This window comes from Anabrus simplex, chromosome 6 (genome assembly GCF_040414725.1).
Source record: "Anabrus simplex isolate iqAnaSimp1 chromosome 6, ASM4041472v1, whole genome shotgun sequence".
Lineage (NCBI taxonomy): Eukaryota > Metazoa > Arthropoda > Insecta > Orthoptera > Tettigoniidae > Anabrus > Anabrus simplex.
The window spans coordinates 247,733,012-247,750,646 of record NC_090270.1 but is presented as its reverse complement, the minus strand read 5'-3'; the positions used below and the strand labels follow the sequence as shown (position 1 = coordinate 247,750,646).

At 38.8% G+C, this 17,635-nt stretch overlaps 2 protein-coding genes across 4 annotated transcripts in view; one reads left to right on the top strand and one right to left on the bottom strand.

Annotated features, from left to right (window-relative positions):
• LOC136876397 (histidine protein methyltransferase 1 homolog) overlaps positions 1–17,635 on the bottom strand; it is a 111,633-nt gene that overhangs the window by 32,197 nt on the left and 61,801 nt on the right. The window contains exon 6 of one of the 3 annotated variants that reach the window (XM_067150338.2): positions 6,113–6,188. The exons of 1 other annotated variant lie outside the window; for it this stretch is intronic. In XM_067150338.2, the coding sequence (XP_067006439.2) occupies positions 6,113–6,188 (76 nt within the window). The remainder of the gene's footprint in view (positions 1–6,112; positions 6,189–17,635) is intronic. One more of the 3 variants, XM_067150339.2, reaches the window with a different exon arrangement.
• Positions 1–17,635, top strand: part of mRpL12 (mitochondrial ribosomal protein L12) — a 72,160-nt gene that overhangs the window by 43,931 nt on the left and 10,594 nt on the right. Inside the window, exon 4 of the mRNA XM_067150343.2 lies at positions 5,967–6,056. Coding sequence (XP_067006444.2) covers positions 5,967–6,056 — 90 coding nt within the window. The remainder of the gene's footprint in view (positions 1–5,966; positions 6,057–17,635) is intronic.

Sequence of the window (17,635 nt, the reverse complement as noted above, 5' to 3'; positions counted from 1 at the left end):
GAAATGCCAACCCTTGCGGCCTAACAATATATTCTAAGACCCGTTACTGCATGCAGTTAACCTTGATTCACAGTTTAAAGCTCTCAAATATCATGGAAAAAAACTATTTCCAAATGTATACAACAAGATGCATTTACAGTAATCAAATAATGCACTTGGATAACTCGCCGGCAAACATAACCTCACACAATCAAATCAAAAGAAAGAAAACATGATTGAAAGACGAGCAGAAATCTATACTGGCTCCCCTGTGCAAGTGCTTTATTAATTGGATTACTGTACTGTATGCATTTTTGATGCCTTGTGCTTGCACGGAATGTACCCGATGTCCTTAAAACATCGTGGCTTATCGAACTTTCCTATGACGAGGGGAGAAAGTCTCTCGCTTCCGTCCACATTACAACAACAGTACAGTGACTATACTTGTACGATTTCCTGCCATGGCATTTCTAAGACCCATTAATGTATGCAATCACCTTGATTCTCAGTTTAAACTTTTCAAATTCCATGGCAAACACTATTTCAGAAATTTATCCAACAAGGTGCATTTACATTATTCAGATAATGCTCTTGTATAAAACAATGACAAACATAACCTCACACAACGAAAGGAAGAAATCACGATTCAAAGACGAGGAAAAATTATGCTGGCTACTCTGTGGAAATGCTTTATTTTTTGGATTAGGCCTACTGTACTGTCTGCATTTTTAGATGCCTTGTACTGGCATGGAAAGTGCCCGACGCCCTTCAACATCATGGCTTTTAGAACTTTCCTATGACAGGGGAAGGACGTCTCTCGCTTCCGTGTGCACTCTGCACTGCATAGCAACAAAGTACATTTGCCGGCTGGCAATTCTCTCCTTTAAAACCATAAGTCCATTTGGCCTCAGCATTTAAAAAAATTAAACAAACGAACAATGTAGTTTCATCGGCATTGAAAATATTGATGCGTACGAATTGATTATAGGCTATAAGCCACGCTTTTTCGCCAACTGTCTGCATCGCCAGATTTCGCGGATTCTACATCTCCGCACACTACCTGCTACGTGATATTGTGAATTATGGCGTTCCTAAAAACTCCGAATACAAAATAATTACGATTCCGCTAGAACATAGCAGATATGAAGCACACTGTAGACATGCCGAAGTAGGTGAAAGTGCGCAAAGTTACCCCTTCACGTTCCGGAAGACGCGTTCTTTCATGACGCGGAGAAATTTTGAGTTTAAATTACTCCGGAAAATACTAATTTTTTTTTTCAAAATGTAATGGCAGTTTCGAATTAAAAGTCAGAATTTCGGTAACGGGACTGAAATTGTTCTTCGAATTATGAATTGTGCGTATTTCAAATTAAACAATTTAAATAACATGCAAAACCGTGCCTCATGTTTCCGGGAACGAGAGCTGCTTCGAATTAGGCAAGATTTTGAATTAACCGATTTCGAATTATCGAGGTTCTACTGTATATGTGAGTGGACGTTCTATGTCACATCAGACACTCGATAGCCAATACGAGGGCTTTGTTTTAAGCAAGGTTGGGTTGACTGAGTGACGCATCAAGAAGTGCCTGTCAGAGCGTAACTACCAGTAAACTTTTCGGGACGCTATAACCACATGTAACAAGCCTATATAAGTATGTGTGCGTATGCGGCAAGTCACTCTGATTCTGATTCTGTTTCTCATTCGGACCAGTGCACAGGAGCTACATATTTTGCGCAGTTTCCTATGCGATCTTCTATTGTTCGTGAGTATCTTTTACGGAGTGAACATGGTATAATCACAGATGCTAACGAGTTTCCGGCTTTGCGGTGGATGTTCTGTAAAAGACGCTATTAAGTGTTTGGTACTCAAACTCTGTATAATAATTAGGCCTATACTACAATTCTTCTATAAGATAATGTACAATGGATGTGGTGGTGCATACTGAATCTACATTATAATTGTATGCCCTCGCGGACCATTTTGTAGAGCTTGAACAGCTCTACATTTCTTGAGAAAGGAATTCATCGTCGGCCGAGCATACAGTTTCAGTTGGAGAAACGTGAGGCGTCACACTAACCTGTGCGGCAATCGGGAAGGACTCAAGACGTCGAAGTGTGTAAATAAGGTTAGGGATGCTCTTCGTAAAGAAGGTTGCATCCGTACGTAGAGAAAGTCGTTGTACTTTTCTTTACCAGACTAGGATTTTCTTCTGTAACAGTAGAGAGTGCAGTGGGACTCTTACCTGGAGGTATGGTAAGAAATGTATATAGAGAAAATAATTTTGTTGGTGGTTTTTAGTGGTTTGTATATTTGCCCTTTTGTAAATGGCAAACACGAGTTGGTCTCGTCAAGTGATGTTTTTTTTGTTGTTGGTGGTGGTAGTTATTTGTAATGTCTCGTCAAGTTTTTTTTTTTTTTTTTGTTTTTTTTTTTTTGTTAGTGGTTTTTAGTTGTCTGTATATTTGCCCTTTGTAGACGACGAACAAGAGTTGGTCTCATCAAGTGATGATTATTGTGGTATTTGTCATATATATTTTTATTAATTTTGGGAGCAAAGTCATGAAATGAAACTTGCAAGAAATCTGTTATCAGTAGAGTAAGGATGAACCTGGCATGCTACCCAAATTTAATTTCAGGGGTTAAACAGCAACAGGTAAGGTTGTAAAGTAAGTCTGGAGCTTCGTCAGCCTGATGACCGTCGTCTTGGGAGAGGGAGTTGCTCGTTGCTCTACAGAGTTAATTATTCCTGCAATTGTTTTGCGGGTGGTGCCCAAACTTGTTATTTATACTTATTTTAGTCACCGTTTATTCATTTGATAATTTCAATAGCTTGTAGATGTTACAGTGCCTCTATCGCTTCTAAACCATGTTAGTATGATTATTATGGGGTCCAAAAACGTTAAATCAACAATCAATATAAAAATCAAATTTACTACTCGAATTAAAATCTTCCATGTGCCACATGTTATCTCCACATTTAAATTACTTTAACTTGTAATCATTCGATAAAATCAGGCCCATGCCTTACTCACAAAGTAGTATTATTATTATTATTGCTGTCTACTGGCGAAACTTCGCGGCACACATAATCATTGCTATTTACATTCAAAACAGTCGGACATCAATCTTGTCCCACAATATTGAAATTCTCTGGCAACCCTCTACCTCTGGATAATTGTACAACATGCCTTAATATCTACAAAATTTACGAGAAACTGACCTAAGTCAGACAAACACATCTGGAGACCTTCCAAATGAATCTCAGTTTATCTTTAAATGACACATGCTCCTATACAATCAATCTCGAATACTTCAAGCCCTTGAACAAAACAAATCAACCCTAATTTATTCTACTAAAATAATCAAGAATATTATAAGTGCTTGATATAATTATTTACATATTAATTTGTCCCTTTGTCTACATATATCTGAATTGGACGAGCCGGGAAGCGGCTCGTTTAATGTTCAAGTTACCGCAACTAAAGAGTATGATTCTCCCGTTAACGTTAGCAATCAACATAATTAAACTGATATGGTACTCATCCCTGCCTCTAGTTTGCTAAACTTTGTAAGACATGGAAAATTGAATTTGGGTTTAGAAATTTAGAATTTTTGAGAAGAAGAATTAGGAAGTCAAATAGGATATTGGGTTTTTCAGAAATGATGTTTAAATTGAAATTAGGGTTGAAGTATTGGTCAAGGCGAATAAAATAATTTTCAGTAGTGTTTAGAAGGGGGCCTTTGTTAATGATTTGAAGTATTTTTTATGTTTTTTTCAATATTGGTGAAATTATACTTGGAGTCTTGTATGTGTCGTCCTATAGCAGAGAATCTGTTGCATTTAATGGCATTAATATGTTCGGAGTATCTGATGTTAAAGTTGCGGCCAGTTTATCCGATGTACAAGGAGCTGCAGTTGTTACATTTGAATCTGTATACTCCAGATTTCGAAAACTCGTTAGATTTATTTAGTGATTTAGAGTTATGTTATATATCAAGATTTCTGTTATTGGTTCTAAAAGAAATTTTCATGTTGTGTTTTTTAAGAATAGTTATTTTATAAGCATCTTGTGTGAAAGTGAGAGGAAAATGCAGTGGGTTTGGTTTTGTCTTTTGATAACGTAGTTTAAGGACGGTGTTTGAATTTGTTGATGATACGGTTTATGAAAGAGTTGTTAAAGCCATTAAATTTAGCGATAGTTGTGTTATAAGTAGCACGTTTATGTGCTTGAGGGTGTGAAGAATCTTGACGTATTGTGGTTGCAATTGCAAGCAGTTACACAAAGCATACATCGAAAACTAAATGAACCAGGAGTGTGTTGCCAACCTTGACGCAAATAAAACCTGCACCCTAATTATGTGCCTCAATTTTTTTTTAAAAATATGCAGGGATTATTTGCGTAAATATAGTATTCCTGTATTTTTTTTGAAAATCTCAGGATTTTACTGATACTGTAAGTAGCTGGAGAGAATTGATGTTCAGTGAGCACTAGCAAGACAGGTGCAATCAGGTGGTGGTGGTCTTAAATATGATATAATCTCTAATATAATGCGTTTTATTTCATTATTTCACATAGCAGTGCCGACTGTCAGACTATTTTTTAACGTATTTACAAGGACGAGAACAAGAACTCAATTCAGGTGAAAGCTTCCTGAAAAAGAATTCCGGAAAAAAATAAACCTTGAAAACCTGTTCAACAAGGCCAGTGCATAAATCTAGTTCAGAAATTTATAGAGAGGCCTAAGGCAGTTACAATGAAGAGTCATGTGTTCTAAAGCTCAGATTCATGCAGTATTTCAGTATTTATAAAATACATGCAATATTTCAGTATTTATAAATAAATTAATAAGAGAAATTACATAATTGAGTAGTATAATGTGTTATGTCATGAATGATCATGTCAGGATATGCCTTTTAAAAATACTGATTTTCATTTTTGAATGTTGGCATGCTTGGGTATGTATATAAAGAGGAGTGTATTGGGACAGATACCCAGTCCTTGAATATAGAAAATAACTAGATTTGATTTAAATCAAACACAGAACCCTCGCGCTGACCATTTTGCCAAGGAGTCAGACATTGTATTAACCATTTAAAATTTAAATTATCTCCTGAATAGTGTTAAATAATGGTCTTATGTATTTGGAAGTGCCAATTTGTTATTGTTTGTGAATATAGAATGAAACAACTTACTTTCCAGCTGCATTACAGTTTCAAGTTTTGCCAGGTTGAGGAGCTCAGGCTTCTGAGCCCAACTTTGCAGTTTCGATCCTGGCTCAGTCCGGTGGTATTTGAAGGTGCTTAAATACATCAGCTGGTAGATTTACTGGTATGTTAGAAAACTCCTGCAGGACAAAATCCTGGACATTGGCATCTCCGAAAACCATTAAAATGTAGCTAGTGGGATGTAAAACTAGTAACATTATTTTTCAAGGTTTTTTGGTGTAAATACTGTACGACTTGTTTCAGTCGGGATATTTCTAAATTAAGGGAATTTTCTCTTAACCTCACAGGATTTTTGATCAGGCTATATTTATGTTCTCTGCCTACCATCAAGATATATCGAAGCAAAAACTGAAACAAGATCTAAGAACTACATCTTTTAGCCTTTTATAGGCAATAACAAATGCTTATTTGTCATAATTTAACCTAAAACTGATTTTTAAATTTACTCTGCATGTTTGGCACTTTAGGAAACAAACCAGAAAATGACGAGGAAATATCCTCAGTGTAGTGATTGCACAGTTTCTTTTTCAGGAAGTAATTTAAACGTCTCTTACCTTGAAGATATTGTAGGAGGGGGGAATGGGAATTGTATCAAATTGCTAATGCAAATATATAGTTCCCATTCCCATTAGAGAAACTGTAATATTAATTTAGATGGTATGGACTTGAGGAAAGGGCTGAAATCATAACAGTATGTACTGACATTAGTTGACAACAATGGTAGTGATATAATTTCTTGTGTACTTCTGTGTTTCCCAGGCAAAAAAGTTTGTTGAGAGTGCTCCCACAGTGGTGAAAGCTGACATTGGCAAAGATGAAGCAGAGACCCTGAGAGATGCCCTTACCAAGGTTGGGGCTATTTGTGAAATAGTGTAACATACTTAGTAGTAATAAAGTAATTTTACTTTCTTAATTGTTCACCGTGTCCCTTTCCAAGTTCCTCAATTTTTGGTAGGATCCGTAGAATTTCTCTTTGAACCCCTGGAATAGAACAAACAACAATTTAAGATCCTGGCAGTAGTATGGCCAACATGGCAATATGATTCTCAGATAGATGGTAACACAAGAGTGTGTACATAAAGATCAGAGATCTATATTAACTTACATCAAGAATAATTTCAAACAAAAGCTCATCTTTTAAACAACTTACCTGGTGTCAGATATTATTATCATCTGTGCCAGTCTCTAAACTGGGAATAGGTTGATAAATGAGGATTAGAGAAAAGCAGGTTCAAGGATGCTATCCACATGAGCTTGTCTGCTCTGAAAACTAATCTCTGGCTCATACAAACTGAAACTTGACTTTGTGAACTGTAACAGCTTTAGTGACAGGCAAAACGTAATCACCACTAGTTCATAAGGATTTCTCACCACCCATGAGAGCTTTGGTGCCAAGTACAATGCAATTCCCTCAAGCCTGTAGTATTGTTCTTCAGGAGGAAAGGACATGATTCAAGTACAGATCCATCATTTGCATGGTGTGAAAATAGGAAACCACTTTCAAGGCTGCTGACAACCACCATCTCTTGAATGCAAGCCTACAGCTACATGATCCATAACTATGTAGTCAGCTTGGCCATTAGTCTTTTTTTGTTTATATAGAAAGGATCTGGTCATGTCATTCGTAGATCTAACAAAGGCATATGATAGTGTTCCCAGGGAGGAGGGGTGGAGAAACCATGGTCAAAAAAAAGAATGGGTACACAAACTGTAGAAATGGTGCAAGCAATGTACGAAAACTGTCAGTAGCATACAAACTCTATTTGGAAAGAGAGAATGGTTTAGAAATGAAAATGCACCAGGGCAGAAGTGTGCTGTCGCCTCTTTTGTTTCTGATGGTTCTGGATGAAATTCAAAAAGGAGACAAAGGAAGATGATATTACTATTTGAAGACAAAATTGTGGTTTGAGGAACAAGCATCAAAGAAGTACAAGAACAACTGGAGGCATAAGAAAATTGAAAAATATGGTATGAAAATCAGTGCAGAGAAAGACAAGGGAAAGGCATTGTGAAAATTGTTGGTCAAAGCCTTGAAATTGTTGACAGTTTCAAATACCTAGGGAGTGAATTAATACAGAAAACAAGGCTGGACATGGAGATTGGGAAGAGGGTGCAACAAGGCAACACATTCTACCAGGGTGTAAGAAACTTTATCTGGAATAAGGAAGTATAAAGAGTACAAAATGGATTATGCACCCATATTGACCTATGCAGCTGAGACCTGGACGATGACAAGTATGGAGGTCTCAATTTTAATTTAATTGTGAATAATATATGGTCTGTTTTTGATGAATTCCTAAATCAGATTTTGCCCTATTTCATTTCTTTTTTTTAAATATATTTTTTTAAGTTTTGCAAATAAGCAGTAACTTTAATAATAAAAAAGATCCATGAGGAAAGAAATTCTAAAAAAATAATAATAATATGATGCACATGTGTTATAACAGATTAAATGAAAATGGGATCCTCCTACTTCTTACTGTCTTCGACTTTGCACAGCAATACATCATCACTACCTTGTTCTTTGAACATAGTATAATTTTTTTAAATTGGGAAGTTGGGTTAGTGTTAGTAATTAGACTTAAACATTTCAACCAAACAGCAGCTCTAGTTCTGTGCTTCGTGAAAAAAATGTTCATAAGACATTGCAGTTCGCACATGTATACAGTGTGCAGCCCTATTCATTTTGACTCAAAAGGTTTTATGAGATTCTCAAGATTTTGGCTGCCAACCTCAAGACTCTTTTGAGCGAGAATTCCCATTCCTGCAAATGACAATCATGGCTGTGAAAGAATAAATGATTAACACTAATAACGTTTGTAATATGTAAGAACTACTGTATTTACTCGCATGCCTGCCGCACCTTTAATTTTTGACTAAATATTCGCATAAATTTTTGTGCTGATTAACACATTAATGATGGGCGACATTAATTAGCGTAGTTTCGTATTGGTGTGTGGGCGACCGGCTATGTAAATTACCATTTTCTCGTATTGCTCATGCTTGTGTGATTTTATCCTCTCCGCCATTTATTAATCGAAATATTTCGTGTTGTTTAAAAGCTAAAGTCTTTGTTGATCGAAATTTAGATAGATATATTCTTTCCTTGACAATGCTTTCGGCACAGGATGTGTGGTTTCATAACACTCAGTACCGCATGGCCGAGGGTATTGTCAGGTGTCAGCAAAGACAGCTTGAACGATGATGAAATATTTGGAGAATTGCATGTTGATAGTTTATCTGATGTCCCTAGTGATTGCGAAAGTGTAGGTATTAGTGACTGTGAAGGTGTGTGTCCGTCAACATCAAAATATACGCGCGGAAGTGAAAGTGCGACATTCAGTTCAGACGAGTCTGTTGATGGAAAATTCTAAGTTCCCATGGAGGGAATTAGATATTTTTCACCAATAGAGCATGTCAAAAACAGATCAGATGTAAGGCTTTTCAGGCGTTTGCTCTATTAACCAGCGTTTCGTCTTAGGTCTGACACATGCCACTCTGATGAGTCTAGTGTCAGACCTAAGACGAAATGCTGGTTAATACAGCAAACGCCTGAAGAGTCTGTTGATGGCAACAATAATACGAGTGAAGATGCCAGTGATAGTAGTGACAGTGAGGTTGATGGATGGACAAATAAGGATGAAAACAGAGTCCTAGAACCATTTACATGTACAGTAAAATACCAGTATAACAAAATTTTGGGGACCTCTGAAATTGATTTGTTATACTGAAATACGACCATTCTTAAGAACTCACCTAGTACTATATCCGTTAGTTGTTGTTTTTAGGGGTGGAACTACGAGGTCATCTGCCCTGTTATATATAACTTCAAAATACCATTATGAGTTACAGTATTGACAGATGTTTTCAGAAAATCTATGTATACATTGTACCAGCAAGTCTACACATTGTTCCGGAACCTCATTTTTTGAAAAAGTATGTGATTTTCTTCTGAACAAATCCAGATATAAAAGCTTGTTCCAAATAGTCACCAACCACTGCACATTATTTTAAAACAGATTCTGGCACATCACGTCGTGACACATGAAAATATTGAAGGCTACATGCTATGTTTGTTGCCTGCTGAAGAGTCAAGCTCTGTCTATCACAATTATTTTGGGGGTTGTCTTTCTCTTCCTCCTCATCACATGGATCTCTATCATTCATAATGCCCTCCACAATTTCCTCATTGGTGATTTCTTTGTGGACTATTACATCACTGTCTACTTTTGTAGTCGGTAAGACTTACCGTAGATGACACATCCAACGTACACAAAAGCTTCCAATTCTCCTCGGTTTCCACATCATCCTACACTTCACTTTCTGCGACGTCTTCTGTAAAACCACTCCAGCGTTTCTAAAGAAGTTTGTGATGATGTCTGCATTCAGGGATTTCCATGCAGCATTAAACATCTGCATTGATCCCAATATGTTTATGTTAATATCTCTATTCATTGCAACGTTGCACGGCATTCGACGGACCACACGAGCTTGGTAATGCCGCTTTACTGCATGAATTATACCCTGATCCAGCGGCTGCAGAACTGAAGTTGTATTTGGGGGCAAAAATAAAACTTTTACATGCTCCAAATGGCGAGGCACACAATTATGAGAAGAGCAATTGTCCAATAATAGAAGAATTCTCCTCTTTTCGGCCTTCATCCGACATTCCAAGTCCAACAACCACTCTTTGAATAGCAGAGATGTCATCCATGCCTTAGAGTTGTGCCTGTATTCACAGGGCAGATGTTACACCCCCTTGAAGCACCTTGGCTTCCCAAACTTCCCAATTATGAGAGGTTTCAGTTTGTCTGTCCCTGCAGAATTGGTGCGCCAAAGAGCCGTGATACGTTCTTTTGAACGTTTGCCCCCAAAACAATTATTTCTCTTGAAATCAAGGGTTTTGTTCGGCATTAGTGTATAAAATAATGCAATTTCATCTGCATTATAAATGTCTGCCGGTGAATATTCCTTCAAGGTATCCGTTAAGAGTCTCCAGCTGCCATGAAGACGCAACTTCCTTTGGGGCATCGTTAGCTTCACCATTTATAATTTTGTGGGATATGCCATATCTCTCCCGGAACCTATGAAGCCAACCAGCACTACCCATAAACTCACGTGATCCAAGCGAATGTGCAAAAGATCGTGCACTCTGACATAACAGTGGGCCATTTATTGGAATGTTTTTACTATGCATTTCCACAAACCACGTATAGATGGCTTGGTCCACCTCCTTATAGTCGGCTGTCCTGATCTTCTTACGCTGTGGACCTAGGGCATCAGCATTAATGTTTTCCTCAATCTTACTTTTCTGTTTTAAAAAGTAGTAAAGTGTTGACGGGCTAATGCCATACTTCTTTGCTACTTCTCCTTTCTTTCCGCCTTTCTCTACTTCCGCAAGTATTTTATGTTTTTCACTGAACGAACGAAAACTGCTGTCGCTTCTGCTTATCCATTTGCGATGATATGAACTTATTTAACGAACCTCCCCCATGGTCTGGTACCTTGACGTGGTGGGGAGGCTTGCGTGCCTCAGTGATCCCGAGAGTGATGCCGGCGGGAGCTTCGGCTCCTGGCAGGGTCACCCTTGCCGGTAAGGTCGAGGATGAGGGGCCAGACTAAATGACAGACCTTCAGCTGTAGGTCCTGAAGGAAGAAAATCTTTGTCTCAGGGAGTAGGGAATGAGAACACCATCAGTCCTGAAGTCGCAGCATGGCAGGGGCAGGGGCCAAAAGAGGGCAGCCCCCTCACTGCCCTATAGGCACTGTGGGCCCATATCTCACATGCCCGAAATAACTCCCATGAAAAGTCAAAACGAGAGATACACCGGACTGCTGAACCCAATGGCAACATGGCGAGGAAAAAGGATTATGAGATTTGGAACATGGAATATAAGAGGATTAGCTGGAAAGGAGAATGAATTAGTGGCAGAATTCGAGAGAGCAAGACTTGTCGTGCTGGCACTGACAGAGACAAAAAAGAAAGGTCAAGGGGTGGATACAATGGTGAACGATCATGTGCTCATTTATAGTGGAGTTAGCATCAGATTAAGGGCCAAATCAGGAGTAGCACTACTGATCCACAAGAACTTCAGAAACAAGATTCAGGAATGGAAATTCCACACGGATAGAATTCTAATGGTCAGCATACGATTAGATCCAGAGATGGAGCTGATGACATTTATTGTGGTTTACGGAGTGAACGACGATGTAAGAAAGGAGGAGAAGGATAGGTTCCACGAAGAGCTACAGAATGTGGTGGATGACACTCGAGGGGAAATCACTGTATTAGGAGATCTCAACGGCAGAGTCGGAAACCAGCCAGAGGGAAGTGGCGGAGCTGTTGGCCGGCATGGTGAGCCTGTGGTTAACAACAATGGTGAGAGGATTGTTGATTTCTGCGTTGCCAATAATCTCGTCGCAGTGAACACCATGTTCCCGCATAAGATGATACATATGTACACGAGGGAGGAATCCAGCCGAGATGAGCGCTCCATCATAGATTATGTGTTAGTGAAGAGAGATCACCTCCAGAAAGTGACAGACTGTCGAGTATACCGTGGCTATGAAATAGGAAGTGACCATTTTCTCTTGATAACAACAATGGAAACAACAGCAAAGGTACAGAGGAAACAACCTAAGAACAAGAAGCAAGAAAAGATTAAGGTGTATAAGTTAAGAGAGAACAGGGAGGTACAGGAGCAGTTCACACAGGAAGTGGAGGAGGAGTGTCAGAGGATAGAGGAGAGGATCGAGGAAATGGACCTGGAGGGAAAGTGGAACATGTTCAAGAAGATACTATTAGAAGTAGCAAGTAAAGTATGTGGAACAACAAAGGTGGGGGAGTACAAGAAAAGAACAAGCTGGTGGAATGATGATATCAAGGAAGAAGTAAGAAAGAAAAAGGAAATGTGTAAAGACCTAGTGAAAACAGCGAAAAGACAGTCTTGGGAAGAATTCGGACAAAGAATGGAGAAAAATTATAAAGAGAACCAGAAGATGTTCTATAGAGCACTGAAAAACATGAGAAAGGAGAAACAATGCCCTCTAAAGTTTATAAAAGATAAGGAAGGGAAAATCTTAACAGAAGAGAAAGAAATAATGGAGAGATGGAAAGAATATTTTAATGATTTACTGAATGGAAATGAGAATGAAGACAGCCTATGGTCAAGTGAGGAAAGAGAGGAGACGGGGGGAGAAGGAGAACAAGAAGGAGAGAACTTAAGGATAAATGAAATGCAGTTGGCTATTAAACAACTCAAGAATGGGAAGGCCCAAGGACATGATGGAACCGCCCCAGAAATGATTAAGAACTTGGGAAAGAAAGCAGAAAACTTTCTATTCATTATGGTGGAGGCCTGGAGAGCAAAAAAGGTACCTAGAGATTGGGAAGTAGCAGTCATCGTCCCCATCTTTAAGAAAGGAGACAATCGAAAGTGCAGTAATCACCGTGGCATATCCTTGTTATCAGTGCCTGGGAAGGTCTTCTCAAAGATCCTGGAGACTAGATTAAGAAAGGAGGTAGAGGCTAAACTTGAAGAAGCCCAGTGTGGCTTCCGCCCAAATAGAAGCACGCAAGATCTCATATTTACTGTTAGGATGGCCAGTGCAAAGCTACTGGAAAAGAACAAGACCCTTCATGCTGCCTTTATTGACCTGAAACAGGCATTTGACAGAGTCCCGAGGTCCAAACTCTGGAAAGTCCTAAAGGAGTATGGAGTTAGCAAGTCACTTTGCAGTTCAATCATGAGTCTGTATAAGAACTGTCAGAATTACGTGCGGACAGGAAATGTAAGGTCAGCAGAGTTCACAACGAGACAAGGAGTCCGGCAGGGCTCCAGTATTAGCCCTGTTCTTTTCATTGTATAACTCGACCATATTATGAAGCTGTGTCATGAGAGAATCAAGAAATTGACGGTCGGAAATTATCTCATGCGACCAGTACGATTTTCTGACCTGGCATTTGCTGATGACCTGATTGTTGTTGCCTCCAGCGAACAAAACCTGCAGCACAACATCAATGTATGGGTGGAAGAGCTTAAGGAAAAAGGTATGGAGGTGAATGTGGACAAGACAAAGACTATGGTTATCAGCAGGAATGAGGAGAGAGACTGTATCATGGTCGATAGTAAACCATTAGAGCAAGTCACCAAGTTCAAGTATCTTGGCTCAATCATCAGCTCAGATGGGAAGATGGAGGAGGAAATAACAGAAAGAATAGGAACAGCAGGGCGCTTGTTTAATGCCATCCGAACAAACTTCCTCAACAAGGAGGAGATCTCAAAGGGTACAAAATTAGCCGTTTACAAATCCACTTTTATTCCCACATTGACCTATGGCTGCGAATCCTGGGTGCTAACAGAAAGAACCAAGAGCAGAATCCAGGCGGCAGAGATGAGGTACCTCCGGAAAGTAGAGGACAAAACCAGGAGAGACAGGATCAGGAATACAGCCATCCGGAAAGTATTGAATATGAAGCCACTGGAGAAAACCATCCAAGAATATCAATTGAGATGGTTTGGCCATGTCCACCGAATGTCGACAGACCACTTGCCGAGGTTAATGAGGGAGGTGAGAGTGGAAGGAAGGAAGGCTCGAGGAAGACCACAGAAGACATGGGAGGAGGGGGTTAGAGAAGCACTGCAGGAGAGGGGACTCTGGTACGAGAGGCCGTTGCCATTACCGGAGATAGGAGTAGATGGAGATCTCTCGTATCCTCGACACTTCATGGTACAAGAGGACCGGATTAAGGAAGTAAGTAAGTTATTTAACGAAATGCACACAAACTTTGCAAGTTTAATGATATAACCTACAGAAACATGTTGCTTTGCGAAGTAAACACGAAGAATAAACATGCAATGCATGATGCGACGAACTGTGGTGTTCATTGGTGGATTATAAACATCGCGATCCTACTCAGCCAATAATGTGACGACTTACATTGGTTGATGGGCAAAGCCTATTGGTTACACAAAGCGTAGTGTTCATTGGTGGATTGCAAACTTGGCGCTCCCACTCAGCTAATGGAGTGACATCTTACTTACACTGGATGACGGGCGAAGCATATTGGTTACATAAAAGCGATTGCCTTCTGAATCGCATACGGTGCATATATGGAAAATGGCGATCATATCGTCTGAATAACGAAATAATGTAACAAGAAAAATGTTGGTCATAAAACAGGATGAACTTTAGTTTTAATTTGAGAAAATATAGTCAAATTGGTAAAGAAAAGAGCACAATTTTAATTCGTTAAACTGAAACTACGATATTTTAACACACAACAAATAGGGAAAAAGGAAGGGACCAAAAAATAAAATTAGTTATTCTGAAGATTTCGTTATACTTATGTTCGTTACAGCGGAATTCTACTGTATTTATATTTCATCCTACTTCTCATGCTAGGTGTGCTTCTGTTGCCGGTCCACAGGAAAGAATGGAGTAGCACACACCCGGACACCAATGTATTAACAGTCGCACATCCAATTCAAGGGCTTTTCGTGAGAATGTGTGCCTGCAGTAACAAACGGAAAGATCCACTGTCGCCTCACACTCTGAACTCAACCGCTGTTAAAAATACTTGTCTTCATTTAAGCTAAAAGAGATAAAATTCGTGGAAGAAACAACAGAGCAGCAGGCTGTGAGATTTCTGTTCATGAAAAACAAGTGAGGAAGTGGAAGTGGCATTTCGTGACCCAAAACAGGGCAAGTTCCTGGGTGTTCAGGAAGCGTTATTGGAAAGAGTGAAAGAGATGCATAACAGTGGTTACAGTGTTTCTCACAAAATGTTACATCTAAATGCATGGGAAACTGCACAATCCCCTAATATTCCAGGAAAATTATTCACGGTTTTGCAGGGGTGGATTACTCTGTTTATGCAGCGTAATAACCTGTCATTGCAGTGGAAAACATATTTGTGCCAAACACTATCTAAAGACTGCTCCGATAAAGGTACAGAATTTCACTGGCATGTGATCAGGTTAATGCAGCAGAACTCGTATCTCTCCTCGCAATATAGCAATACTGACCAAACCCTTTCCAGTTATTTAATTTTTAACATCAATAATTTCAATACGGAACAATGAAATTTTTATCTTTAAATGCCAAGGAACCCTGTTGTTTCTGGGAAAGAAGCAGCAAGTATTTTAATTAAAACTACTGGCAACGAAAAGTTAAGTTGTACGGTGATGTTGGTCATTACTGCTGACAGCCCTAATCTACCTCCGTATGTTACATTTAAACGCAAAACATTATCAAAGAACATCACATTCCTGACTGGAATCTACAAGATGAAAGTGAAACTAACCACTATGCTTGTGAGTCAGAGTAAATGTTCATAAGCAGTGCTTTTTTTTAATGACATGGTACTGTACGATTATAATGTATTTTTTGTCCTAAGGTTTTTAAATGTAAGCAATCTAACCCCTCCACAAGTGAAAGGCCTACAGTGTTGGTAACTTATGAACAGAATATAAACTAATAAATAGCCTTGTGTATAGTGTCAATCTTTCTTTGTTTGTTGTACGTTTGTAAATAAGTTTAAATCTTTTGAGTATCATCATCATCATCAATGTCGTACACCAGTCGTCCAGGTGTGGTTGAGAAGCCTCCTCCACTCTTTTCTGTCCTTCCACTTTTCCTGCTCCATTACTTCTGCCACATCCAATCCACCTTCTCTAATGTCCTTCCAAATCTGATCCAACCACCTTCTTCTCGGTCTTCCAACTGGTCTCTTTCCCTTAACTTCTCTTTCCAATTCCCTTCTTGCTACCCATTCCTTTCCTATTCTCTTTACATGTCCGAACCATCTCAATCTTGCTTTCTGTATCTTCTGTACTAACGGTTCTATATTTAGCTCTTCTCTGATTTTAATATTTTGAATTCTATCTCTTGTCTCTTTAACTGAGGTCCTTAAAAATTTCATATCTACTGCTTGGATTTTGCTATCTTGTCTCTTACTAGTTAACAGCATTTCAAGCACCCCGGTGAAAGTTTAATGGGGCTTATTGTTCCAATCTGTAGCTAACTTCAAGTAGTTCCCATCCAAAACCTTAGATGTCGCTGGAGGTCATTCACAATGAGTAGATAGTTGTAGGAAGGTTCTGTGGATGGCAGGCAAGTAGGCATGAAAAGAGAGATTTTAATAAGTAAAGGCCGTTTGTTTCGAAGTGAAGTATTTCAAGTCTAACCTCAATCAGTGGGCCCTTCGGACAAAGAATTAGTCGTATAACGTCAAGTATTATAGCGATAATATTGCTGGACTGCACTGAATCTGACTTTACCCAATCGATTAACCTTGTTTGAATGAATATCGATTTTAAGCGATAGTTCCCATGATGCTACAGTATTTGTGTTGTTTGAATTCCAAGTGCCCACGTGCTTGTGCTGTCAATCTTTGTTCCTTGTGCTTGTTCATTAGAAATATATCTTTGCCAGTCATCCTGAAATCCTGTATTTCCTGCTTAAGTACACCTCAGGGAGTGGAAGTTGAATGATTCTATAATATTGTATTTCTATATATTTCCTGTGTCAGTGCATTTAATTGTTATTTTTATTTTCATGTGGTACTTGGATATTGATGTGATACCCCATTCTTTTGCATAGGGTGTACTCTGCTGTCTTGCTTTTGAAGGGATTTCTTATTTGCTATAATATCACCTTTGTGTTAATATGTCAGTCATTCATTCATTTGAAGTTAAAGCTGTTTTGAGGTGTGAGGTTATGTTTTCAATAACATAGTATGTCATATGAACTAGGGGTATCGGATCATTATTTACAACATAGTAATTACTTGAAAATAAAAATATATGAATTACAATATATTGGGCATGGAAGTAGTATTTTAACCATCGGGGGGGGGACTGTAAGCATAACTGGACGTGTGTCACTATGCTGGATGTTACTTCTCTGCGCTATCTGTTGATAATAACAGTAAGGTATTGCACACAATGCGCACTGTTACTTCTCTGCGCTATCTGTTGATAATAACAGTAAGGTATTGCACACAATGCGCACTGTGGACTGAAACTACTAGCGCCTTGTGGCCTGGCACTGAAATTTATCTTTGCGAGTTACATCTCTATTCTATTCTCTTTGGTTTATGTTACAATTGGTATGAAATACTGTTTATATAATGTTAATTTCGTTCTCTTGGGTACTTTGTCATCCCATGAAAGCTCTCTGACTTGACGATAAAATGTTTTACCTTTACTTAGTCTGTTATTAATTTCAGGGTTGATTCCATTATTTTCATTAATAATACTACCCAGATATATAAACCGTTCTCCATCTATGTTCATTTGGCTTCTCTTTTCCACAGTGCATGACCACACAGTTTTCTTTTTACTAATTACCATTCCAAACGTCCAGTCTCCTTTGTACTTCCTTTTCTTCCCTTCCCCAAATCACCACATCATCTGCAAATACCA